General features: G+C 45.7%; 1 protein-coding gene across 1 annotated transcript in view; it reads left to right on the top strand.

Moving 5' to 3' along the window:
- The first annotated feature begins 3160 nt into the window (after positions 1-3160).
- The window catches only part of RIMKLA (ribosomal modification protein rimK like family member A), a 28875-nt gene continuing 20125 nt past the window's right edge, over positions 3161-11910 (top strand). The window contains exon 1 of the mRNA XM_007103484.3: positions 3161-3360. Within this exon, the coding sequence (XP_007103546.1) occupies positions 3198-3360 (163 nt within the window). The 5' untranslated portion in view covers positions 3161-3197. The remainder of the gene's footprint in view (positions 3361-11910) is intronic.

Raw genomic sequence — 11910 nt, 5'->3', positions numbered from 1 at the left:
AGAGGTTATTGGGTGCTAGCTCAGTTATGAATAAAATGATCCTTTGGTTTCCATTCCAATTTCTTTCTTTTATATAGTTCCCCTGGGAACCCTAAAGGGAGGAGAGACGATTAGCAGAGTAGGATTTGGCCATTTCTCATCCTTGAGTGTGGCAGACTATATTGTTGGTTATAGTTTTTCACAAATTTTTGTTGCCCTTGCCAGGAAAGGATAATACTTTGCTACCCTACTAATGTCGGACTTGGCCAGGTGAACTTGTTCTGACCGAGAAAATGTGAGCTCTAGCATGTAAAAGTTCCAGGCAGAAGCATTAAGAACCAGCGTGTGATTCACCGTGATCATTTTGCCCCTTCCACGAGACCAACATTGTTCCAGAAAAAGGTTATGCTATCAGCCTGGGTCCTGGCATGAAGACAACTTCAAATACGCCAAACTGACCTGTTATGGGCATGTACAGTATTTCAGGAAATAAAACTTTGTTGTTGTAAGCCACTTTGGAATCACTTGTCACCACAGCCTAACCTGGCTTATCCTGATACATTTACCTTATTGCCATCCGTATCAAACACCATTGTTTGTCCTCCCAACATCTATTCTCCCTTTATTCCTAAGAGAACCCCAATTTTGCCCAGGTGTTCACCTAACTCTACCTGTGCTTGGTGAGGGTGGTGGGATTCCAATTCCCAGCTACAGGGGGTAAATCATGATTACATTAAGCCACTCCTGATGGCTTCTTACTCTCTGCTGGTGACTGGTTTAGATGTGGGAGAGTGTGAGAAACCTGCTTGAGGTCTTCTGAGACAGGTTTTCCTGGCTAATAGAGACACAGGGGAAGAAACAGTTTCTCTCCTTCCACTGGACATTGTGTGTATGCATGTGTCAGCTGAAATTATGGCAGCCATTTTGTAACTATGAGGGGCACTGGCCTAAGGTAGTCAGAGTGAAAAGATGGAAAGAATTTGGGTCCCTGATAAATTTACTGAGCTGTTAAATGAATAATCTTAGAACTGACCTACCTGGATTTCTTGTTACATGAGATAATACATTTTCCTTATTGTTTAAGACAGCTGAATCTGGAATGAAGGGGGAAAGAATGAGTTTAGCTCTAGGGACATTGAGGTGATGGCAGGACAGCATGTTTTTATATTGTTGAAGCTCAGGAGGCGTCAGGGTTAAAATTGAATTTGGGGACTTCCCTGGCAGTCCAGTGGTAAGACTCTGCGCTTCCACTGCAGGGGGCGTGGGTTCGGTCCCTGGTCAGGGGACTGAATTTGGGAGTCATCTATGGAGAAATATTATATAAGGTAATACATCTTAGAAAATAACCCAAATCTGGGGCAGTTACCTCTGTGCTTGATAATTTTGATAATAGAACAAAACATACCAACAAAAGTTTAGCTATGTCCTAACTGGATATGCCACTGTCCCAGGTTCTCATTTATCACCCATCCTAGAAAAGGGAGATCACAGCGGTGTTAGCAACCTTCTAGGGAGAGTGAGCAAAGACAGTGAAGAAGTGATCACAACATCTGGATCCCCAGATCCTGTTCTCCTCAAGCTTGGGTTTTGGGGATCTTGGCATCCATCTGCATATGAATTAAACATTCTCGACTTATGAAGATGACTATGAAAATGGATTGTAAGCAACTTCTAAATTTAGTGACTCTTATATACAAATTATCGTTCCAGACATCTGTGGTTCTGATCATCTTATAGACATCCTATGTATTATGATCCTGCAGAAGCAAGTAGAAAGCATCAGGGTGTACAAAATATATACCATAGGACATCAAGGAAATGGTCAAGGTACAAGATAGAGCCTCTAGTGCCCAAGTCGATCTGTGGTTAGAAGATAGTTTTGAAAGTTACTAAGTCATAGGGCACTAGGTTACTGCTACTTTAAGAAAATACATTCATGGCGGGGGGGGGCGGGTATTTTGCAACACAAAAAGACTTACTTAACATTGCTCGAAAAATAATTAATTTTTGAAATTCCATTTAGACAGAACTTTTCCAATGGCACATCAAGCGGGTAAATGCACACACCTGCAAAATATATATAGAGAAGCCTATACCTTACCTGAGATATCTTACCCCATTTCTAAATTATCATTGTTTGGCCTGCTTTGAAATTCCTCTTGCCCTCGTAAGCCAAAAAAAAAAAAAAAAGACAAATATTTTAATGAGCCAGAAGCGCAAATGCAATCTCCAAGGATGGCTAACTTTAGTCTTTCAGTTATTTAGAGAGGAAAGTCTGGATTCAAACATAGTTGTTTGCTGGCAGAATTTGCGATTGGCTAGGACCAAGGACAGTGTTTAAAGATGACTCAGTTGTATGGGCTGGGGGGATGGGGGAAGACCAACTGGTGGTCCTTCTAACTAAAAGGAGTCCATTTTCTTCACATTGAGGTTGTGCAGGCCCAGAACCGCTGCATCCTGGGAGGGGGTGTCCAGTGAAAGAAAACCTGAGACCCTGAGAAATGCACCTTCAAATTATCTGAACCCTCAATCCCCACCCCAGCTCCAGGCCAGGATTTGGGCAGAGCATTCCAAGGCCAGAGTCCACCTGGAGGCCTAGCTGTGTGACCTTCGCCAGGCCCCAGAGTCTCCTTTGGGACGTCCCCGAGGCCCTGCCCCAGGCTCTGTAGAGGGCCGCCGATGCTCCCAGCCCCCGGGTGCTCGGGACGGCCTTTGGGAAGCATCCCGCTGCGGACCACTATTCCGTCAGCCCGGACACCCTCTCGGCTTCACTGGGTCGCCGCCCGAGCCCCTCCCGCTCCGGCCGCCCCACCCCGGCCGGCAGCGCCACGCCCGCCGGGGTCCAGCGCGGGGCAGGGATGCCCTCCCTCAGCCTCCCCGCCGCCCTCCTCGCTCGGGGCTTCCCGGGGCCGCTAACCCCACCCGGGTCCCTTTTCCCGGCCGCAGCAAGCTTGGGCCCCGCCGCGGCCGCCTCTGCAGCTGGCCCCGCGGCCGGCCCGCGCACGCCGCCGCGCGCTGATTGGCTGGCCGGGATCGGCGGCGGCGCTGAGTGGCCGGGCAGATTCGCTGGGTCAGGGCTGCAGAGGCGCCTGGCGCACCGGCGGGAGCGGAGCGGCGGCGCGCGCTCGCCCGGGACGCCGGCCGCCCGCCAGCCAGAGCGAGCGGCCCGGGGCGCCGAGGGGGCCCGCTCCCCGCCGGGCGCTGCCGCCCTGGCCGCCATGTGCTCCCAGCTCTGGTTCCTGACGGACCGGCGCATCCGCGAGGACTACCCTCAGGTGCAGATCCTGCGCGCCCTCCGGCAGCGCTGCTCCGAGCAGGACGTGCGCTTCCGGGCGGTGCTCATGGACCAGATCGCCGTCACCATCGTCGGCGGCAACCTCGGTGAGCTAGGAGGGCCCGGGAGGGCGGGGAGGCGCTCCGGGGTCTCCGAGAGCCAGCGGGTGGGCGCGCGCACCGGGCCCCCCCAGGCCAAATCTCCTTACGGGCCTCCAAACCTGCCGCTGTCCCCTGAGAGACCTCTTTGGGTTAGAGAAAGCCCCTAACCTTGAGAGCTTCTTTGACCACCAGCATCTGCCCTGAGGCCAAGATTTGAGAACAGGATTTAATTCACTTAGGAGACTTAGTTTGGAAGGAACTCAAATTCACCTGAAGCCTCCTGGAGGTCCGAGGAAAATCAAGCTAACCCCAAATTAGCCAATTGTGCTCGCACTGATACGCTGTCAGTTTAGAATGATAGAAGCCCACACTAAATTTACAAAATTGCCATTAGGATGAATGTTTTTAAAAGTTTTCCAAGAGTGTCTAAGCATCATTAATGCACTACATAGAATATTATTCCCAAGCTAGGAACCTGCAGATGGGGAGAAATCTGAGAAAGATTGGAGTCACCTCTTGAGTGTAAAGTGGGAGAGAAGACCTTTGATGGGTTTTCTTTAAACTCATCCTCCTCCCTGAAAGTACTGAATTCCGATTCCAGAAAAGCCAAGATTTCAGGTACAGACCATTCTGGCCTCACCGATTTCTCCACTGCTGTGTCCAAGAGATTTTTTTGGGTAAGACATGGTTATCATCTGTGACCATGACCTCAAGAGGTTATGTATGTTTTTAGGTATTCTTAATTATCCTAATACAAACAGTCTCTGACTTAGGAATCCTGGCTTAGGAAACTCCCCCTGGCTTGCAGTTTTGAGTCTCTCCAGCCTCCAGTCTGGAGGTATCCAGTCACTTCAGGGGGGTCCAGGACTCAAGGGGCTTTGGGCCCAGTGAGAGTGCTTCTTGGAATACCATTCATATTATTTCAATCATGCCTGGTTACATTAACTCATAATTTGTTACTTTTCTTTGGCAGGGGAAAGGGGTTCCAAATTCTGAACAGGCTATTTAGGAATGAGATTTTGAATATGACCTGTTTCTAAGTAGAACATATCTGTCCCAGATGTTTCATCCATAAATTTATCTGAATCCTTCATAAGTAATATCAGATTGTATAGTCTGTTGGAGAAATATACTACAGACATCAGGTATCATACATAGTCTAAAACAGTGGCTGTCAGCCATAAAGGGCACCATCTCTCTAGTCCTGATTTACTAAAACTCTCAGTTCGTTAATATAGAACTAATTCTTGGACAGGGAATCAGTAGAATTGGATTCTTATTACAACTTTGCTGCTAATGAGTATCTTGGCTTTGCCTTGGCCAAGTCACTTTATGTCTTTGAATCTCAGGTTTCTCATTTATAAAACTAAGGGTTAGGGTTCCTCCAGCTCTAAAATTCTGCATCAGTACCATACATAAATGGAATAATCTGTTATATTTTACTGATCTAAATCTAGTATATACATCTTTCCACCCCAAAAGTTTGCACTTTATTTATTTGTTTTACAGCCTGTAAAGATGCCTTTTTTAGATACAGACACATCATTCCACATCATGTTCCTTTTTGTAGACCCATCATGCATTCTGTGAAGGAGAAGGGAAATGCTCTTTGTTTTGTATCTAAAACCCCATGTTAAAGAATCAGTCATAGGAAAAGAGAAAATTAAATTCTAATGCTGCAGGAAACATTTCACCCCTTTCGTTTAGTGTCTTAAAATTTTTCTGGAATTCATGTGTGAATGTATCTCTTCAGAAACGAGGAGTTACTTCTTTTTAAACTACATAGTTATTTACCTAGTCGATGGAGAAACTGAAGACAGGGATTTTTTGAAGCAGTTTTAATTATTTTGCTAATTCAGAGATTGCCCCACACAAATCACAACACATAAAACAAACCTACTAGATCACTGTTTCTGCTGTCCAAAGCAGTCAAAAGATTTATTTGGTGCGTGGGGGGATTAATTAAACACAAGGAAGTGAATTCCATGAGAAGACTAAGCTCGTTTGCTTTGTTCAGGGCTGTAACAGTGTCTAAATAGTGCCTCACACCTTAATAGGCACTGAAGAAATATTTTTGAATGAGTAAAGATATGCAGTCTACTTCCCAGTTTCTTCTAGAGTCAACTGTAGAAAACTGTTGGTAATTTGCTGAGCCAAAGTACTCCTCCGAAATAAACTCTAGAACTTACTAGCTTCGGAGTTACAATGACATCGATGCTATTTCCCATTTGAGAATTATTGTGAGAGCTGGGAAGGAGTTTGGGATCACCCATTCTGACCCCTTCATTTTACAAATGAAAAACCTGGTGCTCAAAAAAACGAAGTGACTTGCTCAGTGCCATCCAGCTAATTGGCAGCAAACTGACATTTAAAAACCTGGTCTCCTAATTCCCAGCCAGTGATAATGGAATAACTATGCCTTAGGACATCAGATGTGGAACTGAACTGAATTATATTAAATTGAGGGTAGACAGTGACGTTGCAAAGTAATGTGATAGTTTAGGAAGTTAAGGTACCACCTTTACTCAGGCTTCTTTCTGTTCTTTCTTGAGATTCATGTGGGAGTAGATGAAGGGGTCAGTTTGGGACACGTATGGACAGTGACTCTACCAGTTTCTTAAATTCATTGCCAATCTTCCCTCCAGGGAGGCTAGTGGGAACTCAAATACAGAGATGAGAATTTCAGGTTGTATCTGACATAGGATTCAGACAAGAGGTTAAAAGTTTGGGATTTAAAGATTGCAGTTATTTTAAACTAGATAATACAAGTAAGCTGAAGAAGCTGTGCAAATGTAAGGTTTTATGGTTATTCTTTTTAACCCAGTGGTCTGCACTACCCAGCATGGATTTGGGTGGGGGAGGCTACCGGGAAGAGTGAATGACCTTCAGGTGACTGAAGCAATCCTGTAGAAAACACTTTCCCTTCACCTTCCTGCTGGATGTAGCAGTATGAGAATCCTATCCACTGCCATTTCCTTCTTAGAAACCACAGGTTCTTCATTCATTCAACACAAATTTGTTAATTTTTCTCAATCCCAAGGATAAGGTGGTGGCGAATGTGACACCAAAATGCACATAGTAGTATTCAAAGCAAAATTCGTGGAGTGTTTATCATGTGCCAGGCATAGGTCTAGGTTCTTTTTACACATTAATCTGATAAACATCGGTCAGGGTGTCTGGGCACATATTGCTCAGTTAGCAGTTGGGACCAACACTCAGTAATTCTGGACTCAGCACTTTCTGTTTCCTCTCTTCCACTCCACCCTATGCTTCAGCCTATACTGACCTCCCTGCCCCTTGCGCTGAAATTGCCTCTGCCTGAGATGCCTGTCTGGTGCAGCTCCCTCCCCCATGGGGAGCTTTTATTCACCCTTCATATCCCGCTCAAGTCACTCTTCTCTATACAGTCCGTCTTGACTCCTTACCCAGCCCCCAGGAATCTCTGTCTTCCATCTGCTGCCCAATAACATTGTGCAGACCTTCTAAGATAGCATTCATCATGTTTTATTGTAATTTATCTGTTTACAAAGTTTATCTTCTCTCAACCCCTAAATGACTGGGTATTCCTCAAATATATGCTCTGGAACAGGTACATAGTAGACCTTCAGTTGATGTTTGTTGGATGACTGAGTGAAGTGCCTTAAAGGCTAATTCAGGTATGTGAGATGTACTGTAATTAGCTGCTGTGTGTGGGAGATCATGATTGGACACATAACTGTTTTTGTGACAAGCACATTTACTTATTTGAGGGCAGAGTCACTGGTGCAAATCAAGTTTTTTGACCACCCAAAGGTCTTTACAATTAACTGTCTCAAGAAAAAAGTATAGTGCCAAACTCAGGGACAGATACCAAGACAGAAGAAATGAATCTGCCCTGGAAATGTGGATGTGTTACAGTTTGGCTTCTAGGAGCAGGATGATTCAGCATTCTTCCCTTACTTTCGGAGCTAAAACCTTGGTGGCCATATGGCAGTTTCTGGGTCAGGTTCTTTACGTTAAGGTGTTCTGGACTACTTTCACTTGGTTCTTTGTAGTGACCAGATGAGTAATATTTAAAAGGTTTGGGTAGGGGGAAATTCTAAGTAAACTTGAATGAGGAAATGGTCTTATTGCAGCCTTCCAAAAGACAACAGGGGCCTCACAGAAAGGATGGACTCCCATTACTGTGCAAGAAGACCCTAGCAGAAAAGGGTACCATGCTCACCTTTGTGCACAAAGGTTGATCTTTAACCTCAGTCCCTGCTAAAGGCCTGTGCCTGACACCCTGTAATCCAAAGAAACCACCATCCAGCACTGGTGGAAAGGTCTGTAGGTGGAAGCACCGACCATGTAATGTTTCCAAACTGATGTGAGTGCTGAATGGATACGCTTTACCCCATGAGTCCACGTTTATAACTGTGGGCTGACCTCAAGGGCTGAGGATGGGTTGAAGTGTTGATGTTTCTAACAGCTGTTTTTAGGGACAGCTCATGAACTGTGTTGGAAAACGTTCTAGAACCAATAGATTGGGATCCTTAGTGGATCTCAAAGCCTTGCTTTATAGGTTTTATGAACCACCCGTTGTTGCTACCATACACCTCCACCACATTTGTTAGGCTTGGCTGGTGGAAGGGACACAGCCATCATCAGAGAGGTCCACGTCGTCTCCATCCATCCACACCTCCTTGTCATTCCCCTTATTAGCAGAGAGTCCATGGACATCCAGGTACGTCGCTGCTAGCCTCACCTCACTCCACCCATTTCTCCAGTAGGTAGGTGAGTCACCTTACCCATTTCCTGGAGAGACTTCACCTTATTAGGGCTTTATATTGTAGTTTTTTAATACAAAACTACAACAAGATCTGAAATTCTCAATCTAGTTCTACTTGTTCCTTCACTATTAAAAAGTAACTCAAGACTTCTGCTATGAGGAAGTGATACATTTAAGTTACTTTGCATTGCGGAATGAACAGGAATAATGGTTCTTCATTCCTATAACTCTGTTATTAATACTTAAATATCTTTTATGTGTCAGTTAATCTTCACAACAATCCTATTCATTCCTTTACTTCATTCCACAAATATCAATTGGGTGCCCACTCTGTGCCAGGCCAGGCACTGTGCTAGGTGCTGGAGATATAACAGAGAGTAAGAACAGACACAGTCTCACTCATTATTATTATTTCATTCATTCATTTGCTCAACAATATCTGTCGACTGCCTACTATGTGAGGGGTGTTGATCTAGGCACCAAAACAGGCAGAAATCCCTGCCTCTGAAGGAGCTTACCTTCTAGATGGGGAGATAGAATACAAACAAGATAAAACACATTAGTATTTGGTGAAAAGAGCTAAGGAGGAAAAAAGTAAGGAAGGGAAAAGGAGGAAAAAGTAGCACATTTCTGGGGGCAGAAAAAGGGATTGTAATTTTAGATAGGGTGGCTGGAGTGGTCCTCACCCAGAACATGATGTTTAAGTAAAGACCTGAAGGAGATGAGGATGCAAGCTGTTTGGATATCTAGGAGTAGAGTGGTTCAGGCAAGAGGGAACAACAAGGAAACCAGTGTGGCCAAAGCAGAGACTTAATGAGCATTAGGAGAGGTGGTCAGAGAGGTGGGGTGGGGGGAGTCAATATATAGGGCCTTGTGGGTCATGGAAGGACATTGTATTTTACTCTGGAGTGAGCTGGGAATCTGCTGAAGAGTTTTGAACAGAGGGGTGACATGACCTGCCCTATGTTCACAGGGTCATACTGGCCACAGTGTTGAGAATAGACTGATGACAGCAAGGGCAGAAGCAGAGAGATGGCTTAGGAGTTTCTTGCTGCAGTTCAGGTGACAGATGATGGATGTTGGTTGTTGGACTAGAATGATTTCAGGGGAGGAGGTGAAAAGTGACTGGATTTTTGGATATATTTTGAAGACAGAGGTGTCAGAATTTGCCTGCTGGATCAGACACTGGATGTGTCGACACTGGACTGATCAAGGAGGACTCCAAAGTTTGTCCCGAGCAGCTGCAAGAATAAAGTTTGCCATTTACTCATATGGAAAGCGTGTGAGAGGAGTAGGTTTGGTCAGGTGATGAGGATCAGGTCTCAGTCTAAGGTACCCATTAAACATCCAAATGGAAATGGCAAGTAGGCAGTTTATCATATCAACTTGGGATTCAGGGGAAAGCCCTGGCCTGAAGATATCAAAAGTAGGAGCATCTCCATACACTTATCATGGGAGTGACTGTCGACAGAAAAGAGGTCCAAGGACTGAGCTCTGGGGTACTCCACTGTTTAGTGGTTGGGGAGAGGGGGAGGAACCAGCAAAGAATCCTAAGTAAAAGAAATAAACCCTGGAGAGTGTGGCATCCTGGAAGCCGAGTGGAGAATGTGTTTAAAGAAGGAAGACATGATGAGACTGTTTCAGCTATTGCTGGTAAATCAAGTTAAGATGAGGACTGAGAACTGACCGTTGGATTTAGAATGTGGACTTAGCATTAGTGACTTTGATAAGAGCAGTTTCAATGAAGTAATGGAAAACAGGGAATATACACTCTGTCTTAAGAGTGTTGTTATAAAGGGAAGGTGAAAAATGGGTTGATAACTTGCTATGGACTGAATTGTATTTTCCCAGAATTCATACGTTGAAGCCCTAACCCCCAATGTGATGGTATTTGGAGGTGGGGCCTTTGGAAGATCATTAGGTTTAGATGAGGTCATGAGGGTGGTACCCTCATGAATGGTATTAGTGCCTTTATAAGAAGAGATGAGAGAACTTGACACCTCTCTCTCTCTCTCTCTCCCCCTCTCCCTCCCTCTCCTTGCCATGTGAGGATACAGCAAGAAGGCCGCTGTCTGCAAGCCAGGAACAGAACCCAATAATGCTGGCACCCTGATATCAGACTTCTAGTCTCCATAACTGAGAAATAAATGCCTGTTGTTTAAGCCACCAAGCCTATGGTATTTTGTAATAGCAGCCTGAGCTAAGATATTGCTCAAAGATGGATTTGAGAGGATTTTCTTAAAGAAGGGAGAAATAACAGAATATTGTATGCTGGTGTGAATGATCCAATAGAGAGAGAGAAATTGGTGATGTAGGAGAGAGAGGTGACTTGCTGGAGCAGTGCCTTACGTGACTGAGAGGGATTGGGATCTAGTGCCTATTTTGAGGAGTTGACCTAAGCCAGGAACAAGGACACTTCAGCCATTATAATAGAGAAGGTCACCTATTGGCACAGGTGCAGGTGGGTAGATGTGATAGTGGGAAGTTATAGAGAAGTTCTTTTCTGATTGCTTCAGTTTTTCTCCCTGAAGTAGGAAGAGTGAGAATGAGGAGAAGGGAGGAAGAAGTGAAGATCTGAAGCAAGAAAAGAAAGTGTGGAATAGTTGTCCAGTGTTGAGGGAGAGTGAATGGACTAGGGAAACAATGCTTAGCAGGCAGCAATAAGGATGCCCTTGAGATCAGTCAGCAGGTTTGTGTATTTTTTCTTCAGACATGCTCCATTGCACAGGAGGGCACATGAAGTAGGCAGAGTTGGATCAATCTAACTGGGGTTGCGGTTTAGCCAAGCAAGAAATGGGTGCAAGGATTTGTGGATATATGTTGTGGTGCTTGACTATGGAAATGAAATAGGGTATGAAGGGGGCGAGGGACAGTGAAAAGGTGGGGGATCCATGCATGGTAGTTCCAGGGGGTGTCAAAGTGTGGCTGGAGTTGGGGTACTATAGAGTGAGCTGGAAAGATAGGAGATGGTGTTTGGAGATGGGACTTATGATCACTGCATAAAGTCTAGAATATAACTGGTACTGGTGGCTGGGGTGGGATGGTGGACAAGATCCTTGGAGGAAAGGAGGTCAAGAAACAGAGAGGCCTGGGAATAGGAAGAATTCTTCATGGGGATATTGAAATCACCAATATATATGACAGCACAGGAGAGTCAGTGAGTCTGGAGTTAAAGCTTCAAGGACAGGGGAGTGACTGGGGTTTTGAGATGACCTGCACAAGTGGGGAGATGTGTGGTGTTGTCAGATGAGAGTCAAGTTGGGTGTTTTAGGAGGAGAGAAGGATGCTGGTCAAGTGCAATGAGAAGCTAGGAGCATGTCTCTCCTACCTCTAGGCCCAGTAACCCCAGATGAGAGGGAGAGAAAACCCGCCACAGCTTGGGAGGGCTGGTGGGGAAGCAGTGTCGCTGGGGAGAGCCAGGGTTCAGTTAGGCTCAGAAAAAGAAGGGGAAGGGAACAGTTGCTGAAAAGTTCAAGGATAGGAGATTTGCTGCCCGTTGAGTCCCATTGATTGAGTCCTCGAGGGCACCGGTGAGAATGGGCAGGAGTGGAAGGTGGGAGTAGAAAAGGAAATGTCAGGGATTTCCCTGGTGGTCCAGTAGTTAAGAATCTGCCTTCCAGGGCTTCCCTGGTGGCGCAGTGGTTGAGAGTCTGCCTGCCAATGCAGGGGACACAGGTTCGAGCCCTGGTCTGGGAAGATCCCACATGCCGCAGAGCAACAAAGCCCGTGAGCCCCAACTACTGAGCCTGCGCGTCTGGAACCTGTGCTCCGCAACAAGAGAGGCCGCGACAGTGAGAGGCCCACGC

This window comes from Physeter macrocephalus, chromosome 3, assembly GCF_002837175.3.
Source record: "Physeter macrocephalus isolate SW-GA chromosome 3, ASM283717v5, whole genome shotgun sequence".
In the NCBI taxonomy this organism is placed as follows: Eukaryota; Metazoa; Chordata; class Mammalia; order Artiodactyla; family Physeteridae; genus Physeter; species Physeter macrocephalus.
Note: the sequence above shows the minus strand (reverse complement) of the source record. Positions and strands in the feature narration are given on the sequence as shown.